This window comes from Theropithecus gelada, chromosome 11, assembly GCF_003255815.1.
Source record: "Theropithecus gelada isolate Dixy chromosome 11, Tgel_1.0, whole genome shotgun sequence".
Taxonomy (NCBI): domain Eukaryota; kingdom Metazoa; phylum Chordata; class Mammalia; order Primates; family Cercopithecidae; genus Theropithecus; species Theropithecus gelada.
This window is the reverse complement of record NC_037679.1, coordinates 60,774,164-60,797,821: the sequence shown is the minus strand read 5'-3', so window position 1 is coordinate 60,797,821 and position 23,658 is coordinate 60,774,164. Positions and strand designations below refer to the sequence as shown.

The 23,658-nt window shown below is 39.4% G+C and overlaps 1 protein-coding gene across 11 annotated transcripts in view; it reads right to left on the bottom strand.

Annotated features, from left to right (window-relative positions):
- The window catches only part of MYBPC1 (myosin binding protein C, slow type), a 98,939-nt gene extending 75,700 nt beyond the window's left edge, over window positions 1-23,239 (bottom strand). For 7 of the 11 annotated variants that reach the window (XM_025401591.1, XM_025401589.1, XM_025401593.1 and 4 more), the window contains exons 1-3: window positions 23,076-23,239; window positions 3,542-3,577; window positions 840-881 (exon numbers count right to left, since the gene is read on the bottom strand). In XM_025401591.1, coding sequence (XP_025257376.1) covers window positions 840-881; window positions 3,542-3,577; window positions 23,076-23,100 — 103 coding nt within the window. In that variant the 5' untranslated portion in view covers window positions 23,101-23,239. The remainder of the gene's footprint in view (window positions 1-839; window positions 882-3,541; window positions 3,578-23,075) is intronic. The other 4 variants (XM_025401599.1, XM_025401594.1, XM_025401588.1 and 1 more) reach the window with 3 other exon arrangements.
- Between the last annotated feature and the right edge of the window lie 419 nt (window positions 23,240-23,658).

Sequence of the window (23,658 nt, the reverse complement as noted above, 5' to 3'; positions counted from 1 at the left end):
CTCAATACAGATTTTGTTAAAATGCACTCAACTATACTTGGATCATGTTATATAACATGCTGGAGTAGAAATGGGCAAAAAAAAAATGTGAGCCACTTTATTTTAGACCTCAACAAGGGACTGACTTTTTAAAGAAAAATCAGTTTGCCCCGTGTAATGATTCCAAGAGTTTGGACTTACAGATTTTATAGTAAAGTACAAAATACCTAATTGTCTTACTGACCTCTTTCTGCTTCTAATTTTGTTGACTTCAGCCTCACTCTCCCTCCCTCCAACTCACCTTTTGCTGGTGTAGTTCTGGCCTCCTTCTCTTTACTTGGTTCTGTGTAGAAAGTACAAGCATATTTTTTAAAGTATCTTTAAGCATTTTATTGTGTGATGAGCAATGGGGTGGAGAGGGGGAGGGAAGAAATAAATGACAACAGAACAGGTCATAAATGATACCGAATAGTCGTGCTGTACATGAATTATGAATTTAGAAGTTATAATTTAGAGCCACACTAAACTTTCCGTGAAAAGCAATCAATCTGATCAATTTTGAAAAAGTACACATAAGAACACTCAATACAGATTTTGTTAAAATGCACTCAACTATACTTGGATCATGTTATATAACATGCTGGAGTAGAATTGGGCAAAAAAAAATGTGAGCCACTTAATTTTAGACCTCAACAAGGGACTGACTTTTTAAAGAAAAATCAGTTTGCCCCGTGTAATTATTCCAAGAGTTTGGACTTACAGATTTTATAGTAAAGTACAAAATATCTAATTGTCTTACTGACCTCTTTCTGCTTCTAATTTTGTTGACTTCAGCCTCACTCTCCCTCCCTCCAACTCACCTTTTGCTGGTGTAGTTCCGGCCTCCTTCTCTTTACTTGGTTCTGTGTAGAAAGTACAAGCATATTTTTTAAAGTATCTTTAAGCATTTTATTGTGTGTTGAGCAACGGGGTGGAGAGGGGGAGGGAAGAAATAAATGACAACAGAACAGGTCATAAATGATACCGAATAGTCATGCTGTACATGAATTATGAATTTAGAAGTTATAATTTAGAGCCACACTAAACTTTTCGTGAAAAGCAATTAATCTGATCAATTTTGAAAAAGTACACATAAGAACACTCAATACAGATTTTGTTAAAATGCACTCAACTATACTTGGATCATGTTATATAACATGCTGGAGTAGAATTGGGCAAAAAAAAATGTGAGCCACTTAATTTTAGACCTCAACAAGGGACTGACTTTTTAAAGAAAAGTCAGTTTGCCCCGTGTAATGATTCCAAGAGTTTGGACTTCTAGATTTTATAGTAAAGTACAAAATGTGTAATTGTGTGCAGTGTATGTTAATTCAAGGAAAATGTTTCAGTGTCCATGTGAATCTTCTGGATTGGCTTTAGTGGCAATAAATGCAAAACAAGAGCGGTAACATCAGGTTCTATCAGTTGAGACCATCTAGTTTGCATTTCTCTGTGTTTGGAATCATATTAGTTTAGACCTGCAAATGGTATCTGACTTATGGTATATGTAAAAAAAGAATTGTTTCAAGAATGGATTCTCTTTTTTTGGACTGATGAATAGAGATTCAAATCTCAGTTAACTAAGAAGGACAATTTTAGCAGAATTTGGGAGGAGACATTTGAGCAAGAGGAAGTCAATGTTGTGCAATGAATATGAAATATGGCATGCAAAGGAAATGATAGGGGCTCAGTGGCAGTAACTAATATGAAAAACAGAAGGGAAAGGTTTGCTTGTAATGGTCAGTAGGTTCTTAGTGTACCAATGTTGATCAAAGTAAATTTGTTATGGGCAAGAAGAAAACATACTAAGGAAGAGGAAGATCCTAAGAAAAATGTCACACATCTATACTAGTTTCAAGATCAAGATCTAAAGAAAATAAATCTGAGCTTGCCCCTGTTTGAACTCATATGACACTGAGCCAGTTTTGTTCATTTTGACACATTGTAATACTTCTCTATACTGTTTAGGGTTTAGTGTGTGAATCTAGTATTCTTAGCTGGACAAAGGGCCTCTTGTGAGTAGCTAGTTTTCTTAAACTGCCCTCCTGAAAAACAATCTCTGCTTGAGCCCAGGAGTTTGAGGCTGCGGTGAGCTGTGAGGGTGCCACTGCACTCCAGCTTGGATAACAGAGCAAGACGCTGTCTCAAGAAAGAGAAAGAAAAGAAAAAAGAAAACAAAGAAAAGAGTAAAACGATCTCCAGGGAGGAAGAGGAAGAGCTTTATAATTGCCTCATAAGTTTTTGTGTGAAAAGATGATTAGAAACTGAGACTTTCTCCAACTCCTGCTTTCACCTAAGCTGGACCAGGTCTACAGTCACCTGCTGGCTTCATAACACATTGTCAGTTTAAGCAACCCAAAAGTAATCACATACTGCTTGGTGGGGGTGGGGGGTTCTTATAATATTGCCTAATGTTTTCATGTTTTAGTTGCATTTTATCTAATTGTTCTCCAGGCTGTATTCTATTTTCTACCTGGCTGCAAACAAACTGAATACAGGGAGATGTGTTCTATGTAGAGTTCCCCACTACATCTGGCACAATATGCTTGCACCTAGCTGCTAATACGTATATGGTAGGTATGTCTGAATCCCTCTGAAGGGTTAGGTCAGAGTTGTGCACGAGGTAAATACCTAGTGAATAATTATTGAATGGATGCCAGTTTATCACCCTTTTCAAGGAGGAAGAGGGATGAGAAAGGCCACTTTGGAGTCTTTATAGGACAATGCACGTGATTTTGGTTGCTTCCATCTTGGGGCTGTTTGGCTGATAAATGGCTCTGAAGAGCCATGTTGAAAATTTAAGCCATGTTGAGCTTTCAATCTTTCGAGCTTTCAATCTTTCAATCCTCTTCTCTTCTTTAGGTGTATGTGGACATAAAAACAAGCTTCACATATTGCGTGCCATCGAGGACTGCCCTACCTGCCAAGGGTCTCACTGGATCCTTGTGCTTGTTTCCTACTGCCAGCTGGTGGACAATATGGTACTAAGAACTCAAGAAGTTGGTCCTCACGTTGAACCTCAGAGGCCACCAAACCTTTCCGGAAAGTCCCTAGGGAGTTTCTGCAGGTGCTCAATGGTGACATATGTCAAGTTGAGAAGGGACAGCTGATCTTCCAGGGTAGAGATGGATCCACTCCCCACTCTCATGAAGAAGATGTGGGTTTGTTTGACCTTCACTATATAGGAAAAAGCCTCACAAATCCTTCAACCCCTTGGACGGAGGCTCAGCCTCCATGCTGTAAAATGCGGACATAATAACTTTTATGTAACTTGAAAGGTTTCATAAGAATTCTTCCCCTAATATATATGAAGTGCCATCCAAATTAGATTAACACAAGAGGATTATATAAACACAATGTATTATTTTTATTATTATCAACTTATCACAATGGTCACCATCCAACTTCTCAGTAGGAATTAGGTTAAAGCTCACAGCTCACAGCACCATGGAGGCCAAATCATGCTGGGATGGACGTTCTGTATTTGCAGCCCAAACGTGTGTGAGGCAGTGTTTTTACTCACCTTCCGGGGGCGGGGCTGGGGCTGGCACTTCATTTTCTAGAAATGGAAAAGTCATGGAAATGTTAGGCTCATTTATCACAGAGAAGAACTGCTTTCCACAGCCCCAGGCTGCTTCTACTGCAGGCAGCCATCTCACCTGTGTGTACTCACAAGAGGGATGGAGCAGGAAAACACATTCTCCTCTCTCTCTCTCTCTCTCTCTCTCTCTCTCTCACACACACACACACACACACACACACACACCCTACTGCATCAAGAGGCCCAAGACATTCATGCTGCCATTTATGTGTGGTATATAGATTTCCAGAAGGTGGCATGGTGTAGTGATGGAAAGATAAAAGTAGAATGGGGATCCAAGTGTCCTTGCCACTTAGTTATCCTCTCTGAGGCAGGCCGGGCATTCACTTGTGCTGAGCCTGTTTTCCTGCCTCTAGAGAAATGGCCACAACACCCATCTTACATGGGCAGGACTGCTGTTAGGATGAAGTGAAACACAGTGGGTAGCAAGCATATGGCGAGCATATCCCATAGAGTCTAAGGTAAGGTCGGTGCAGAAATGAGACCCCTTTTTCCCAGAAAGCAAGAGCACTGCATCTCCAACATTGTTCTGCCTGCATGGGAGACACTTTCTGAACGCAGATGACATCAAAGTCCTCTGGCTTTGCAGTGCTTTTTGTTGTTGTTGTTGTTGTTTTACAAGGAAGGTGCAATTCACTGGGAAACAGAATTAAGCCCTCTCAGAGTCGCTTCTGGAAACATACGTGCTTGGAATAGATTCCCACCTACACTGATTCAAAATTTTCCAAGCTCTGATTTTGAGGTTTTGCTTTACCTGGCTTTGGATGTCTGGTTATTACAGAGCAGTCTGGCTATGAAGTCTGACAAAGAAACTTCTGTTAAAGAATATACTATTTCCAAGTAGCTAAAGGCATCCCCATGAACAAAGAGCACAGCATTTCCCCTGCCAAATCCCCGTGGATGCCCAGAATTGGGAATTAGTGACATGTGAGTATCACTCACTCATGAACCAGCTGCTTCATCTCCAGGACAAGAAGAGGCAGTTAATGAAGGTGATCGCTTCTAAAATTATCTTCTACTTGACTACTAAATAAAATATAAAGATAGCAAAGTTTTTGTATTATAGACACATTGTGGAATCCTGGGAGCCTTTGTCAGCATATGGGATTTTCCACTTTTTTTTTCCACAAGTGACTCTTGTTGAACAGGGAGAACGATGCCCTGTAACAAGCAGTTTGGCAGAACAGTCACCACTATGTATAGGCCAAGTGCCCCATTCTAGTCTAGGAAGGCTGGAATGAGCATGGAAAAATGAATGGATTGCACCGTAACAGAAATCAAGAAAAGAGTAATGCAGGCCTGCCAGGATGCAATAATGTCTTTTTCCATCACTCATTTTGTGGCTAGTATAAACTTCAATTTATTGCTTTTTAAAAACTTTTATTCAGGTGGCCATAAATAAGTTTATTACTATTTACTAGTGAGGGAGAAGAATATATATAACCAATAGACAAATACATAACCTTATACATGGGCAGAAGAAAATGTAGCAGGATGTGATGTAATTCGCAGATACAGTGAAAACACAAATGTCCCTTGGATGGCATTGTCAGAAATGTTTTTGTTTCTTCACTACATCATGGAAAGAATCACTCAGGTTATCATCAATCAAAACATGAAACTGTCAGTCAAAGCATTTTATTTTCAGAGATCTGAGTGCAGAAATGGAAATCTAATATTGTCCTCTTGGCTTTGAATAAGTTATTGCAGCACATGGATATCAGAATACTGAGAGCGAGACGCCAATTTCTTTGACACGCTATCTTTCAGACAGGGCCATTGCCATGACATGCCCAAGGACTTCTTCCTGGTTCTGTCTACAGACAAATTTCTCATCCCTCCAGTCTCCTTTCCCCACAGCTGCAGAAGTTATTTATCCTACAACTGTGTTTCATCCCATTATTCTGCTTGAAAGGGTTTCTATTACTATTTGATTAGGTCTACCCTCCCCAGGTTTGCATTCAAAGCCTTTGTTCATGGGCACTTCTTTCTCTCCCTTCTCTTACTACGTTCCAGTGGCCCCTCTGTTCTAGAGCCATTTCTGTTCACCTTCTGACCTTTCTGCCACTGTTCTCCCCAGCAGACCTCCTGCTTTTTCTGAACATATGATGGAGTCAGACTTAGGTCTGAATCCTGACTCTCTGCCTTATTCATTGTGCAATCATGTGCAATTCCTTAATCTCTAACAGCCTTGGGTCCTTCATCTGTGAAATAAGATTAACAAAATAAATAACCTCTTAGGGTGCCAATTCTATGTAAAATGCGTAGGGTAGTTCCTGCCATGTAGAAAGAGCTCTATAATTCACAGAATGAACTGTTTCCATTACTATCATTTGGCAATCTTTATCCACATCGCCAACATTTTTCTCAAGGCGCTCGGAACTGATTATTCTTTTTTTTTTTTTTTTTTTTTTTTTTTGAGACGAAGTCTCGCTCTATCGCCAGGCTGGAGTGCAGTGGCGTGACCTTGGCTCACTGCAGTCTCCACCTCCTGGGTTCAAGCAGTTCTCCTGCCTCAACCTCCCAAGTGGCTGGGATTATAGGCACGTGCCACTATGCCCAGTTAATTTTTGTATTTTTAGTGGAGACAGGGTTTCACCATGTTGGCCAGGATGGTCTCGATCTCTTGACCTCATGAACCACCCGCCTCTGCCTCCCAAAGTGCTGGGATTACAGGTGTGAGCCACTGCGGCCGGTCAGAACTGATTATTCTATTCCGTTCTTCTTTCTTACTCTTTTGCATTCTGGACCATGTCATAACACATTCTCTTTTTACTATGACTTAATTATTGTCTAATAGTCTCTGTATATTTATGTTTCTGTTTCTCCCCCATCTAAACAAAGCCGGGGGTCTTTCCTTCTTTTCTTATCTCCCCGGTGTCTCATTTTATTGCTGAAAACACGTTAAATGCATAGAGAATTGATACAAAAGAAATAAGAAGGGCTTCTTTTGGTGGTTGGATATCAACTATTAAATTGATAATACCTGTTTAGCATCTATGTGCCCAATTCTCATTTTTTAAGGGTAACCATAGTTGCTTAAAAATCCAGCTAAGGCCAATGGTAAACTCTAATCAAATACGTAAAAGAGAATCATCTTGGGCACTAAAACTGTAGATGTTCCCTGAATGTACATTCTCCATTTCCATTTTTTCTATAGCCCCATGGGCTATGTAACAGACCAAAAATCAAAATGATAATGTAAAGGGCTTAATTCAACTTCCACTTAGTCCACAAAACATTGGTCATGAATAGCCAACTCTACCAGAGAGAATGGCAGAAACATTATAGGATATTAATGTTAGGACCGTTGTGGGATGGTTGCAGGGAGTAGAAATAGAAAAATGTATACTGGCCTGGTAAATAGGCAGATCCAGAACTTTTTCTTCTCAAAATCACAGAAACCTCTTTACTTTATAGCCAGTGAAGGAGTAAATACATTGCAACCCCTTATTAGAACCCACCACATGTAGGACCTAGTGTATATTAATCCTTTTAATCCCTTACAACTCTGTGGAATCAGTACTATGATTATCTCCATTTTGCAAGTGGGAACTGAGGCTCTTTGAGATCGCACAGTCTAGGAAGGGTGGAACCAGGCTGTACTCCAGGCTTGCTTGGCTAAGCCTGGCCTCTGCAGCCCCGCCCTGCACTTCCTTTCCCTGCTACTTAAGTTGATCAAGTCAGAACAGGGTTGATGGACTTCTCAGAACAATGACACTATTTTCCCCACTGAATTAGTTGGTCTTAATCTCAAGACCACATAGTCTCATATGGATGTTGTCCTCCCTATTTGTAGGAGTGGGGTGCACATCGATTTCCTCAAGTATGAGATAGAAATAATAGCACAGCCTAACTCAGGGGTCATTGGCGGAATGAATGCATTAGCAGGGGTAGAGAACATGGCAAATGTCACATAGGCTTTATCTTTTCATGGTTTTTATCGTTATGATCATCATTTTTACTCAGACACACCTATGAAAAAGACACTTATGTCTTCCTCCACATGCTGCCTGCTAAGGATATGTCTTATTTCTAGGTCTACGAGCTGTATGTGTTAAAACATGTTTGCATGGGGGGTGGGGACTGGACAGAAGAGGTGAGTCCCTCATAACCCTACTACAAAGTGGGAATAGTAGTTGAGCTCGATGCAATTTATATGCATTATAGTTTGCAGACTGCAGATAAGTAGATCAAACAATGATTCAATCAATCAATCATGGCAAGACAGAAATGATCAGAGAAAATAGGACCTTAGTCCTTTTCGGAGCATTTGAAACAGAAAATTCCAGTTGTCTTAAACCTGGAAACTGGAAAACCAAGGAGTGGTAAAGGCCAAGCAGCACATGACTTAAATGGAAAATGAAGCATTGCAGGTAAGTCTCAGAGACCCCAAGGTGTGCCCATTTACCTTGAAGGAACTTCTCACGCATCTCTCTCACTCTAATTCATATGTTTGTCTCTGACAGGTCCTGTCATGGTCAGCTTTGCCCATTTCTCTAAAAATAATTTACCTGTTCCTAAAGTTCACTGTCTGCCTCTGTAACATTCGTTCATTAACAGCAATTTCCACAGTACCTCACTGAATAGGAACCATAGGCAGGAGCACCCTTGCAAGCTAAATTCATTCAACTCCCATTATGAATTTAACAAGGTCAGTGGGTTATAAAAGTGGTTACAATGTGATAAGATACCTGTGTTTAGGAAATTCACAGGTAAATGAATTGCCTTTCAGTATCAATTGAGTCACTGAACCAAGTCATGCTGCTCTCTTAAAACATTCAAGACTCATTACTTCCAGAAATCCTCTAGAACTTCTCAAACTGCAGTATGCATATTAATCACTTAGGGATCTGATCGAACTGCAGATTCTGACTCTTGGGGTCTGCAGCAGTAGGGTTCACGATTCTGCATTTCAAGGTTGCGCAGTGGCTCAGGAGGTCACAGTGGGAGGATCGCTTGAGCCCAGGTGTTTGAGACCTACCTGGGCAACATAATGAAATCCTGTCTTCACAAAAAAACATTTCACATTAGCTGGTGCTTCCTAAGTCACAGTGACTTGGGAGGCTGAGGTGGGAGTATCACTTAAGCCCAGGAGGTGGAGGCTGCAGTGAGCCAAGATTGTACCACTATACTTCAGCCAGGGTGACAGAGCAAGACCCCATCTCCAGAAATTTTTTTTTTAATTTTAAAAATAAAAAGATTCTGCATTTCTAAAAGGCTCCCAGGTGATGCTGCTGGTCCACAACCCACATTTTGAGTAACAAGGCTCAGCACACCCCCTAAATATCACCCGTTTCTCTCCTTTTTCAAATGTGAGTGGGAATCCCAATGGGTTTACAGTAGATGGGGACTTTTCTTCTCCCTTTGATCACAAGCTTCTTGAGGACAAGGCCCTTCTCCTTCTCCTTTTCAGATTCCACACAGCAGGTGCTCCATAAATATAGTTAACTGGCAGGCTGTTCCTCCCTGCACAAAAGCCCCTTCTCCTTGCTGCCAAGAAACCCATAACCGTCCCCTGGCATTCTGTGGGCAGCTTTCTTCGTCTGTGTTCCCCACAGGGAACACTATGTCTTTCATTGGTTCCCCTCCCGCTGGCCAAGGCTCCAGGGGCATTCACCCAAGCGCCATCATTTACATTTCTTCTTACTGTCAACAAATGTCTTCCATTTCTTAACAAGGGCAGGAGAGCAATTAGGGTTAGTTTTGGCTCTCAGGAATATTACACCCCTCGCCTTTCTAAGGAATCCTCCCCTTCTAAAATCGGGGCTCCCAAAAACAGCAAAGCAACTTGTGTCGAGGAACCTGTCCCACCAGTTTCTTAGCAAATAACAGTCAATCACACCAACTGTTGTCAACAAGGTTGGCTGTGTTGCAATGTTCGAGAGGCACCCACCTTTGGTAAGCTCTCTAAATCTTAAACAAGCAAACAGATATTTATTGAGGTGAGGTCCTGCTGTACTTCTGCTTATTCAAAAGCCAAGGGGCAAAGTTCTGTGGAACATTCCTTCTAGGTAAATACAGTTGGTTTTTTGTTCTCCTCTCTTGGTTCTCCCACATAATATCTTTGTTAGAAAACATGCTAACAGGACTAAAGAAGCATGTTTTAAAATGTTTGAATAAAAAAGGAAAAACAAGGATACTTTTTGAAAAAAAATAAGCCCAAGGAAATATTTTAAGGGACAACCTAAAAATGAACTGGTTTGTGAACCAACAACTAAAGCCAGCCCCTTCTTTCCTGGGCAAGGGCGGCTGTTCTTCGATCCTTTCTAATGAACAGATACAGACTTTCTCTCCCTCTGCAGCACTGAAATGCTTTCAAAGGGGTAGATCTATTTATGGTGGATTTTTCCTATGGTCACCTACTGTAAACAGCACAGGTATGCCACCAATGGCATGCCTGCACAGCCTGTGCCAAGGCATTCTAATTGACGGGCACTGGTGGCAGCTATGAAATAGACAGCCCCATATGTGGCCTTTGTGCTGCTGCAGAAACACTAGGGACCCAGTAACTCCATAAATGGTTTGGCCCTCTCCAGTGGAGTCCATTTCTATTTTCAATGATCAAGGGTTTCATGGTCAGTAATTTAAAGGGGAAAAAAAGAAATCTTATGTCTTAAAATTCATTAAACTGTCTCTCTCTCTATGTCTGTGTCTATACACTTAAAACAAAACAAAACACCCAGTTCTCTTCTTCCCATGGGCTGTCTCAAATATTACATTATTTTACCTACTTAAACTATCTTCTGGGCCATTATGTACAATTTAATTTAGTTTTTTATACAAGGAGAGCATATCACATGAATATATTATATAGGCATAAAAAAGACAGAAGAACACATGATAACAGTTATCACTAAATGTTATGATTCTAGGTCTCTTTTTGTGGCTTTCTGTCACTTTCTTGGGGAAAATTTTTTAAAAATAAAAAATATTCTTTGGAAATTTGAGGCATAGGGGAAAATTGTATGCTATTCCTAATTATTTTTTCTTATTCTCAAAGTAAAATTCTAGCTTTGAAAAAAAACACGTGAAGGCTTTATGTTTTGTAAACATCATGATGAATAAGGAAGGGTCTACTTGGCCAACTCCTGTACTGTCATTTTTGGTGGTATAGCAAATTATCTTTCTTTTTAGATTAAATATGTAATAAACACTATCAGGTGTCTCCCGTCTTGATGATGGGGTCTGACTCTATATGCATACTCTAACCTGGACCTTATTTGCCCAGACACGAGCACAATGGAAGCTGCCATAGCATAAAATATTGCTTTCACAGGGACATTAATAATGCTTAGAGATGTTTGATTCTGTTAATCATAAGTGTACCCCATGGCCAGGCGTGGTGGCTCTCGCCTATAATCTCAGCACTTGGGGAGGCAGATGGAATCGCTTGAGCTCAGGAGTTCACAACTAGCCTGTGCAACATGGCAAAACCACATCTCTACCAAAAATACAAGAAATTAGTCGGGCATGGTGTTGCATGCCTGTGGTCCCAGCTACTTTGGAGGCTGAGGTGGGAGGATTGCTTGAGCCGGGTAGGCGAAGGTTGCAGTGAGCCAAGATTGCACCACCGCACTCCTGAGTGACAGAGTAAGACCCATCTCAAACAAAACGAAACAAACAAAAAACAGTGTACCCCCAAAATCAGCAAATATAAATGACAGTGTATTTTTATTGGCCAAATTGCTTATGTATCACAGATGCAGAATTTGGACAGAAATCAACATTTAATTCAACATTTTCACAGTTACTTGCTTATTTTGTTCCCCACTCTATTCATTATAGGCGTTATGGGTCTGGATACCTTATACTTTGGGATTTAAGAGAATTACATACTTTTTAAATAAGTAGGCTGGGCTTGGTGGCTCACGCCTGTAATCCCATCACTTTGGCAGATGGGGGTGGGTGGCTTGCTTGAGCTCAGGAGTTCAAGACCAGGCCTGGCAATGTAGTGAGACCCTGTCTCTATACAAAAACAAAACAACAACAACAAATAAACTAAATTGATTTATATTAGTGGTTCTCAAAGTATGGTCTGGGATCTTCAGGAGCTCCCTAGTTAGGGAGTTTACCAGGTCAAAATGATTTTCATAATGGTAATGCTAAGACATTATTTGCCTTTTTCACTCATATTCTCTAAGAAATAGACAGTGAAGTTTTCCAGAGGATACATAATGTGTAATGATATCAACGTTCTGACAGCTAATAGAATTGTTTGTGTATTCTTGTGTGTGTGTGTGTGTGTGTGTGTGTTTCTTTTTTGAGAAGGGTCTCATTCTGTCACCCAGGCTGGAGTGCAGTGGCGTGATCTCGGCTCACTGCAGCCTCGATCTCCCCAGGCTCAGATGAACTTCCCAGATCAACCTCCTGAGTAGCTGGGTCTACAGGCATGTACCATGTCCGACTAATTTTTGTATTTTTTACTAGAGACGAGGTTTTGCCATGTTTCTTAGGCTGGTCTCGAATTCCTGGGCTCAAGCGATCTGCCCACCTCAGCTTTCCAAAGTGCTTGGATTACAGGCATAAGCCACCAAGCTTGGCTGTATTCTTGTATTTTAAACATTATCAATTTTACTTTTATTTACTTATTTATTTATTTATTTATTTATTTATTTATTTATTTATTTATTTTGAGACAGAGTTTTGCTCTTGTTGCCCAGGCTGGAGTGCAATGGCGTGATCTTGGCTCACTACAACCTCCACCTCCCAGATTCAAGAGATTCTCTTGCCTCAGCCTCCTGAATAGCTGGAATTACAGGGGTCCACCAGCACATCCAGCTAATTTTTTGTATTTTTAGTAGAGACAGGGTTTCACCATGTTGGCCAGGTTGGTCTCAAACTCCTGACCTCAGGTGATCCATCTGCCTCGGCCTCCCTGAGTGCTGGGATTATAGGCATGAGCCACCACGCCCAGCCAATTTTAATTTTTAATACAGTAAGTATTATATGACACATGAATACAATATTTACTGTATTACAAATTAAAATTAGTGTGTATAATACACTATTTATGCACATAAACAAATGCTCTTTAGTTTATCAGTAATTGTTAAGGGTGCAAATGGATCTGAGACCAAAAGGTTTGAACCACTGGTTTTGAATTTATTGCAAACCTCTTTGGAAAAAGATTTTGTGCATGTTATTTTAAAACAAACTCAGGTCATATACATCATATACATCTGCAGCTTTGATAAAACAAATGAATCAGTCAAAATAAAAACCATACGTTGATTTTTAGGGCAATAACTCATTTTCCTAAGTGCACCGTAATAGAGACAAAAGGGCAATAGTGCCTAGTAGCACCTCCTCTATGCAGAATTCAGCTATCTATCTAGCAACTTACCTAATGGCTTCTGACCACCCAAATAAAAAGACCTCTGAAGGGCCTCTGCATTTACCTCAAGCTTCTGCGTTCTGTGCACTAAGAGTTTCTGTGTTTTCCTCATGGAACAAGGCCCTAGCTCCTCAGTAAACCCAGAGCCTGGGGCTTGGGAAAGGTAAGCAGGGTGCCTGAGGAGCAAAATTTAAGGAGGTCACTTAAGGTGCTGACCCTGCATTTTGGTGACCCAGAAAGTGAGTGCCTTCTTAAATATTGTGCCTTAGATGGTGCTAAACTCTACTCAGCCAGATTAATGACCTGGAACGGAGTCTATAACAAAGGACAAAGGGGAGTGAGGGCAACAGCTTCATATGCTGACTGACAAGAGTACTAAAGAAGACAGCACACTTCTAGGAGGCAAAAAGTGAGAAAGCTAAGAAAAATTGGATAGAAATTCAAAATACAAATCAATATGAGCCCAGTTTTCAAAAAAGCAAATAATTTGGTCTCTCAGGGTGTCACATGATACTAACAACTGATGTCTATAATTTAAGACAAATTATATCCACTGTACTTTATTTTTCAAATCAAGGAGTAATATACTACATTTTAAGAATGTTTCTATTCAAACTGGTGGAAAAAATAAGGCTCTGAGGTTATATAACAAAATTAACCTTTAGCTGTGCAGAGAATCTGGTTATACAGAATGATTCAATCAATTTAATCCATATTTATTTACTGTGGTCAAATGTTGCCAAAGTCTGTACTGTACTCTAATGTTCTGAATAGATGAGGTCTAATGGTACATCAATCATGTAAATTTTCAATGACTCATTATTCAACTTTTGGAATTTCCCTGAATCTACAGGGTTTTTTTCCTCCCCTAGTCAATTCATTCTTTTGTCCTTCTAATTATGCAAGTTTCAACTCAGGATGTCATTTCACACATTTCACACAGGAAGAGGATTAAAATATGGTCCTTATTACATAGCAACAAATAACTTCTCATTGTTAACATGGGGCTGGAGGAAAATTGCTAAGATCTGAGGACTTGCCTTCCTCCCCACGCTTACCATGTTTTAAAGAATCAAATGGGATTGGAGTGTTTTGCAGAGGAAGATTTACTCAAATTGAAGGAGCTTAACATTTTAGCATAGGTCAAAAGGAAATTATTGCAAAAGCAATTTGTATTGTTAACAATTTCATCCTTTACTGTGTCTTTTCTGGGGATCTTGCATCACTTATTATTATTATTATTATTTTGAGACAGGATCTCGCTCTGTCACCCAGGCAGGAGTGCAGTGGCATGATCATGGCTCACTGCAGCCTTGACCTCGTGGGCTCAAGTGATTCCAAGTAGCTGGGACTACAGGTGTGCACCACCACACCCAGATAATTTTTGTATTTTTTGTAGAGATGAGGTTTCACCATGTTGCTCAGGCTGGTCTCAAACTCCTGGGCTCAAGCAATTCTCTGGCCTTGGCCTCCCAAGGTGCTGGGATTACAGGCATGAGCCACTGTACCTGACCTGTGTCATTTATTTATGTGGCTATAGGGTTATAGGATAAATCTCTTAAAGGTCTTGCTCCAAGCCATTGCTGGACCTCACATTGGGTGACTTTTTAAAAATAGAGGCAGAAGAGTCCTGACGCCAGGTGGGGTCATAAAAATAAGATTCCACCACAGTAAACACAGTGACACTCAATCAATCACCCACCACATCCGTATGTGGTCATGGAGAGTTCTTTATGTGGTTATCTCAGGAAAGCGCAGACTGAGGAAGACCCTATCCACCAAAAAGCACCCCTGATAGGGAGAGAAATCTTTTTTTTTTTTTTTGAGACGGAGTTTCGCTCTTGTTGCCCAGGCTGGAGTACAATGGCACAATCTTGGCTCACCACAACCTCCATCTCCGGGTTCAAGCGATTGTCCTGCCTCAGCCTTCTGAGTAGCTGGGATTACAGGCGTGTGCCACCACACCTGGCTAATTTTGTATTTTTAGTAGACATGAGGTTTCTCCATGTTGGTCAGGCTGGTCTCGAACTCCCAACCTCAGGTGATCCTCCCACCTCCGCCTCCCAAAGTGTTGGGATTACAGGCATGAGCCACTGCACCCAGCCAGGGAGAGAAATTGTAAAGTCCCACAAACCCAAGCCTTATAACCTTTGGTGTCAGATATAGTTATTGTTCAATTGTGTAGGGTAACTCTTTCATCTAAGTGGGAAAGGCCATGTCCCCACAATGGAACAGTGAAGAAACAACCCAACTGTTATCACCTTATGCTATATGCTGACAACTAGAGACCCCTGAATTGGACATGGCTCATTTCAGTAAGAACACAGCAGAGCTCATGGAGTACAGACCTTTTATTTGATCTGAGCTTCTATGGGTGAAAGAAAAGATGTCTCACTACAAGTAAAAGAAGGAAATGTGGTGGTGGCAATGACGGTTATGACTATCATAGCAGCTTTCTTGGCATGTATTATAAATATTACACTAGTGAGGAGGTGAGCAGTGGTTGTTACATCCCTTATGTTGAGGGAAATGCCATCAAAATTTATATGAAATTTGAGGCATTTAATACCTTATACCAGACAAGATTTCTGACTTTACTGCTTTAGGAGGAAAATGCTTGAAATCTTTCCATATGTTAGGCCCTGTTCGAAGCACTTTACCTTTCCAGGCATGGTGGCTTATGCCTGTAATCCCAGCACTTTGGGAGGCCAAGGCAGGTGGATCACTTGAGGTCAGGAGTTCGAGACCAGCCTGGCCAGTATGGTGAAACCCCATCTCTACCAAAAGAATACAAAAATTAGCCAGACGTGGTGGCACACGCCTGTAACCCCAGCTACTCGGGAGGCTGAGGTAGGAGAATTGCTTGAACCAGGGAGGCAGAGGTCGCAGTGAGTCGAGATCACGCCACTGCACTACGGCCTGGGCAACAGAGAAAGACTCCATCTCAAATAAAAAATAAAATAAGATAAAATAAGCACTTTACCTGGTGTATTTCAGTTAATTCTTACTGAGACCCAATGAGTTGATACTGTTTTATTCACATACAGATGAGGAAACAGAGGCATACAAAGTGTAAGTAACTCAGTTCATGGTGCAGCTGGAATTTGAGCTGTCTAGAATGTTCTATGAATATTATAACTTTTTATGTCACCATGTTTAATAATGAATATGATTAAAGATGCATAAAGAAAAAGCCAAGATACATACTATGTGCATAACAACCCTAAAGACATCTAACTCTAAACATGACAAAATGTAGAATTACACACATGGACAAATTTTTAGTTTTAAGTAGAGCATTGTCTTTCAAGATTCATAAAAGTTTTTAGAAGGCAAACGATATTAACGGATGCAAGCAAAGCAATTTATAAAGAGTATTATATTATAGTTGAGTAATTTATAAAGAGATCTCATACTATTTAGAGAAAGATTTGGACAATTTTGGAGAAGAATAATATTTAGCCAAAATAGCTAAATACACATCAAAAAAATGAATAGAACAAAATCATAAGATCTAACATCTGACATATTATTAAGTGTAATTTTAGACGCTGCCCTGATGTGCCAAATTGGCCTAAAAATGATTCCTAAGGGAGTATAAAAGGGCAAGCCTTATCAAAGTGGATTTAGACTTGAAAGGCATAATGAAAGTCAGATTACAGTTAGCTTTTTGTGAACTCATTTTAGAAAGAGAAATAAGTGTGAGATTGAATGATCCTGGTCTTTGCCTCTGCCACATCAATCAATTCATGCCCCAATCTAATAGTACCTAAAACTTTACTCTGGAAATGTATGTTGAAGCCAGCCCATGAATACTCTGTCCCATGAATGGGAGTATCTCAAAATTTGGCCTGTGGTCTATCTTTGGGCTGTCTAAACCAAATGTACTCTTTGTAAATTAAAACTGAGCCTATCCACAGAGAGCAGAATTATGACAAGACAGTATCATCACTTTGATTTTGAGGGGCTCTTTGTAAAAAGCTGCGTGGTCAGAAGCCCTCTTCTCATCTGGTTATGAGATAATTTGCATACATATAGGAAATTAAGTGACAAAGTCTTTTCTTCTTTTTCACAGTTTCATTTTTCTTAATTGCTATGCTCTCAAATTTTAGGAAACCCCTCTTGAATAAACAGTAGCTACTTCATGATTAACCTAACTCAGAGCACTAATTCAGCTGCTACCTTTCTGTGTATTTATTCAGTTTCCCCAGGATGCAGTACTCTGAACAAACCAAGGGTTCCAGAAAAGACATCTGTTTCCATCAAGAACTAACATGGAATAAGAACAAAGAAGACGTGGCCACAGGCTCTCAGGTACACACATTAAATTAAAATTTCCGTACTTATTTTTGGCTGCTAGAACTTTAATCCCTTTCTTTATCATCTAACACACTTAAGCATGTCTAGAGATGAAGTTTAGAATTACCACAGAAGATACTGGCAGGCAAGAGTATTTTGTGTCTCTTAATATAGTTTTCATAGACTAATTAAGGAGCAGTGAAGATAAAAATAGCCATTATTAATTATAATAAAAATTATTCTCTGTGTCCATAAACAGCCTAAAAATAATTTTTTAAAAAAACAGTTGCAATAATTTTAAATACAAGTAACAAAAATGCTTCCTTGGACTGTAAAAACAATAGCAATAATGACACAGCAATCTCCTCCCACAACCATATAAAATTGAAAAGAAGAATGCATTTGTTTACAAAAGTATTGCAAAAACGTCATTTTGTATTTATTCAAGTTTTTAAAGAGACCACTTATTTATTTGTTTTTGTGTCCAAGCATTTTTTAAAAGCAACTTCAGCCTGGGTAGTTGACTTCAACACTCATGTTTGATTTGGGGATACTTTGAAATTGCTGTAAATAAGGAAACGCTATGAATTGCGTGTGTATACAGAGCCTAAAAAAAAAAAAAAAAAGTTTCAAGGCCATGTCTCATGGCCAAAATAAAGTGAGTCATTGAGAGCATAAAGGATTGTAAGTTCTTCATGCTTTCCACCCTTCTGGGTTCCTTAGACCAGCTAGTGAGCCTAACTTCCACCTTTGATCACTCCACAATCTCCCTTACTCCTGACCTCACTGTTTGAAATGCCTGGGAACAAGAGGGAATTTCTTTAGATTTACTGGGTGAGAAGTAAGGATACAACTTGTTTTTCCAAAGTGTTTTTAAAGCGATATATTTAGGGCGCTTCAGAGGAAAGAATTGGCCGGTCCTTTATTTATCTTCCTAACAGGTGCAGTCGGAGCAGTCATAAAAGCAGGCTACTGAAAAAGAAGGATTCTGCCAAGTATTAAGCCCCTCTAGTACGCATTTGCCCTAGAGTATTCCTTCTTACAACACAGAGCTCAATTATATGCCATGAATCTCCAGCACAGCATGGCGGTTTTTCTCAGGAGGAAAAAATATGATGGCATTCATTCATATAACTTCTTTATTTTCTGTCCAAACCTTCAACTTGGCCTCGATGAGCCATTCGAAGTCAAAAGGGAAATAATTGCCCTTGATAAACTATCTTTCCTCCTCCCCTCTTCCTTTCTCTTAGTTTTCTGCATTAATTATTAACTTTTCCCCAATTTGAGGTAAGGGTAGTATTTATATATTAATAAATATTTCCAAAGGCAAATTGATTTCGGTGTTTGAAATAGGCCATTCACTCTCTTGCACGTAGAAACTGAAGGTCAAAGAAGAAATATGAGAAGGAGGTTTCCTTCTTCCATCAAGGGAGCTCCTTTTCTGATGGATGACTAAGCCCTGAGAAATGCTTAGAAATAGGCAAGAGGCGATGAATGCTGCTGTACATTCAGGTAGGTTTGGGGCTCGGCAGAACTTTAAAATGTGATGAAATCTCTAGAGACCAAGGAAAAAAAGCTACAGAAATGGAAAAACCCTTATGGACTCAAACAACAACAACAACAACAACAAAACTGTTCTCTGCTCCCGTGGTCCCATCTATTCCTACTGAAATGTAGATCAAGATGGATAAGACGAATATTGTATGTTGACACAGCAAAAGAATCTGCAGTAACAAAGGTACGCCTTTGCCTCCTGAAGTTATCAGAATGGCACCTTAAAATTATGGTCATAATGAAACCTGTGTTTGGCCATACGTTTGAGTTTTCAAGAAGGGATCTTACACGGAAAATGAGAAAACCACAGTGACTCTTGAGATGTTTTGAATGACACACAAGCACCAAAGAGGAACTTTTGCCTTTTTGGAGAATTTAAGTACATTAAATATAATGAGCTCTGATAAACCAGAAACAAAAAGTGAAATTCATGTTAAGGCCTCAACTCAGTGTTTTAGAAGGTATTTTTTCCGAGTTTTATAGTATCTGACAGTTAATAGGCCAGGCACGGTAACTCATGCCTGTAGTCTCAGCACTTTCGAAGGCGGAGACAAGTGGATCTCTTGAGCCCAGGAGTTCGAGACCAGCCTGAGCAACACAGTGAGACCCCCATCTCTACTAAAAATATAAAAATTAGCTATTAGCTGGGCATGATGGCATGTATCTGTGGTCTCAGCTACTGGGGAGGCTGAGGTGGGAGGATCGCTTGAGCCTGGGAGGCAGAGTTTGCAGTGAGCCATGATTGCACCACTGCACTCCAGCCTGGTGACAGAATGAGAACTTTTCTGGAAAAAAAAAAAAAAAGAATCTGACAGCTAACAGGTGTCCCAGGATGTTAAAGAATCAGGTTTTATGGATTTAATCATTACATATGCCAGAGGTAAAATTCTGAGGAAATCATTTGTATGTGTTTAGCAGCCATTCATACTATTCTTTAATGAACAGAGATTCTGCCACAGAAGAAAGCCTGTTGCAATTGTTTAGTTTGGGATTGATAAAATTTCTTTTTGACTCGAAAAGAGAAATTTCCAGTGAAAGGTGATTTCTTGGCCGGGCTCGGTGGCTCACACCTGTAATCCCAGCACTTTGGGAGGCCAAGGTAGGTGCATCACCTGAGGTCAGCAGGTGGAGACCAGCCTGGCCAACATGGTGAAACCCCGTCTCTACTAAAAATACAAAAATTAACTGGGTGTGTTGGTGGGTGCCTGTAATCCCAGCTATTTGAGATGCTGAGGCACATGAATCACTCGAACCTGGGAGGCAAAGGCTGTAGTGAGCGAAGATCATGGCACTGCACTCCAGCCTAGGCCACAGAGTGAGATACTGTCTCAAAAAAAAAGAAAAAAAGAAAAAAGAAAGAAAGAAAGATGATTTCTTTACACAGTACGAACTGGGGAATTAACTGTAGGGCACTTACTTGTACTCAATTAATAATTGTTATATAAATGAATATATCAAAGGCATCCTGGGAGAGCCCCACAAATCTGAAGCTTCCTACCACATCCCCCCAATTTGATTGGAATAACTTATTTGTACTAGGCCTTAGGTTCTGTAAGAATCCAAAGTGGTGTAAGGTAAGTTTTATCTGGAACTGACAGTACAAATAACATAGTTCTCCAAAGAATAGATAATATACAACTGATGACGGTAAAAAGTAGAACAATGGGAAGTGGTTACTCCTTAAGAATACTGCTTGCTTTCTCCAAAAGGCTCACTGAGCCACCCAGCATATTCCAAGAGTCTAAACAAGGACTATTGACTAATTACTTCCATTAGACTTCCTCCTCGAGATCCAGAGTTACAGCTGTCCTTCCTCCTCCTCCTTAGAAGAACCAGCTCCCAAGATTTCAGAAGAAAACTCCCAGAATTCGGTCAGGGTAGGCTGGGAGGTAGTTGAGTGAGATATGTTTTGTACCTTCAGGTGCTGAAAACTCAGCCTCTTTTGAAGAGTTGCCAGATCCTCCTGGATCCTAGGAAGGCCAAACCAGCCCATATGCCCTCTCAAGATTCATAGCAAGTGGTCATGGCCTTCCTGGGCATGGCTTTCCGAGCTGTGGGAAAGATTCAGAAGACCCATATGGGCTGGAGGAGCCTCTTCTTTAGGCAGGTTTCTGCAGATAGTTTGAAATGATTCTGAAGAACTGATTCTAGGCCATGTTTTATTTTTCAGAGGGATGCTTATATGTAATCAAACTAACCCCAGTGAAAATGAAATCGCAGTTAGGAGAAGAAGAAAGGAGCAGAATAGTTCATGAATTGCCATACTCCTTACTCTTCTGATGTAAACAATATTAAAATGCAATTATTTCACTAAGGAACGCTCTTCGAGGTACAGTTCCTTTAAGAATCAGTTGCACTGGTAAGGGAACCAAAAAAATCTCTGTACTTCCTCAATGGATTTTAAATATATCAGTAACTCTTTTTGCTCCACTCCCCATCATCCAAATTTACACTAACCAAAGAATTTATGGGTATAAAATTACTGTCCTGGGTGGAGGAACTGCTACACAGAATAGCAACGTGCTTTTAGAGCAAAAGAAGATCATGGAGTCTTTAGTATCCATGCTGGTTTATTCAGAAAGAAAAAATATATATCGGGGGGTGGGGGCTAAAGTTAAAGATATATTTTCCTCTTTGCAGCCTACAACTTTGCAGACTGAGTTGTCAAATGAAAAGTAAACTTCATCGCCTCTAGTAATCAGAATAATTTAATTAGCTTTATTGGCTCTCACAGCCTGTCACCTTATTTATTGGTTTTTCAGCTTTCTTCTCATTTTCAATTAGGCTTTAAAAAAAATGCAAAATCATTCACTAAATTCAGAATAATTAAAACAATATTGTGTTTCCAGTTTGGAAACATGGTAGAATGCATTTCATCTGGGTACACTTCGGAGAGGTTAAAGTGACAGAGCAGATAAAAAGGACACTTAATACACACGTAAATCATTTGCATTACAAATAAGATACTTTAGCAGGGGTTGGACTCCCTGCCTGACAGTCAGGATTAAGTTCCCATATTAATGCATGCATTTGGTGTGGTTATTTTGGGTGAAAGACTTCATCCATCAATGCCCTCTGCCACTAAGTAAGGCCAACCTGTAAACTGATCACCACAGCCTGTCAACACTGGTTACTTAATTATATAAAGAAAATATATTTAAAAGACTTTTGATAATTTGGTTAATATTTCAACTTTGAGTTCAACATGTAACATATTTTTCAAGATTCCTTAAATAATGGCTAAAGCATTTTTAAGAATTAAAAACTGAAAACTATGACATTTTAATGTTTCCTGCTACTTTTTCTTTTTCTTTTATTTGCAGAAGGGAAAAATAAAGATTCAAGAAGCACTAGTGAAGATGAATATAAATGAAATAATATTTTAAAAGATATTTTCTTTAAAAATTAAATTCAATGCATGCATACTATTAATTTGTGCTTATTATTTATTTTCATAATTAATAATTCCAATTTACTTCTGTTACCAATTGGTAGTTTTAATATACTAATAACTTTTTAGAAAGGAGAAACTTTGTTAGAGAAAACATTTCTTCTAAGGAAGAATATTTTTATACTTTCAGCTTAACTATTCTTAAAGGCTACATATTATGAAATTCTCTACAATAAAACTCGTGAAAGAACAATCTATTCATGACATTCAGGGATATCCTTTTTTCCTGGTGTTTGGTTTTCTTTCCATGCAAGAATTTAATAATGAACCTCCAAAGGCACTGATAAGAACACAACAAAAAACCCTTCATCTGTATATTTTAAATATGTTTCCATTTTAAAAATGTAGCAAATCTGGAAATAATGTCACAAATTCTTTTTTGAAATCTTGATCCAATGTATTAACCATTTTAGAAAATATTTTAAGTCTTCTACTCTCTGCAAATTGCAAATACATGGTAAAAATTTGTGACTAAACCTAAGAAAATATGCTTGAAAATGTAATCTGTTTACCATCAGCAATTAACATCCTTAAATTACACTTTAAGGATTCTTTACAATTGAGTGATAGAATTATCATTTGATAATTTTAGTCAATATCCCTTTAGAAACTATCATTATCAGAAATTTTTAAATTCAGTATACTCTCACTGTATTTTTCCTTTGGTCTGTTTAATTTAAACCATCTTTTCCTTAAATCATAGTGATTTTATTTTCTCATCTAGTTAAGAAATTTGTTATTTGTTTGAAGACAAATACCAAAATAAACACACTTTATTAAGGAGTACAACAAAAAGATTTCTGGATAAGTCTTACCCTCTTTCTTAGTGGGTTCTGGCATGACCACAGTAAGATGTTATTCTTTAAAGAGTTTTCTCCCCTCCACGACTAGTTGACAGAAACCCACAGGCAGGCGAGAGATAGTGCAGGTCGGTGTGACAAGCAGTTGGGGAGAAACTCAGTGCTTTTATACTGCCTCTGAACATCAATCATGATGGCACCTCCCTTTCTTCAGCACAAGGATGCAGGAACTTGACAGCTATGGGGACCTTTCTCACATCTGTTGTCTGCACTCTGCTCTCTCGCCTACTGGAAGGAATCTCCTGCCCATCTCATGTGGCTGATGAGAACACCTCTAACTTTCTAAATTCAGCCGCAGCCTCGTGCTCCGTCTTGCTCTTCTCTCTCTGACAGATGCATGTGCTGACTCAGGAGTGCAAAAAGTTTGCTGGATGATAAAAAAAAAAATCAAATTAAAAATCATGATATGCCAATCCAACCAATGCCTTAATTTTCACCAAGACTAGGCAGAAAAGTCTTTGTATTCAGATGATCATTTTCATGCTCCAATTAGCTTTTCATTTTCATCAATCCTTAATTATTGCATTATATTTTTTCT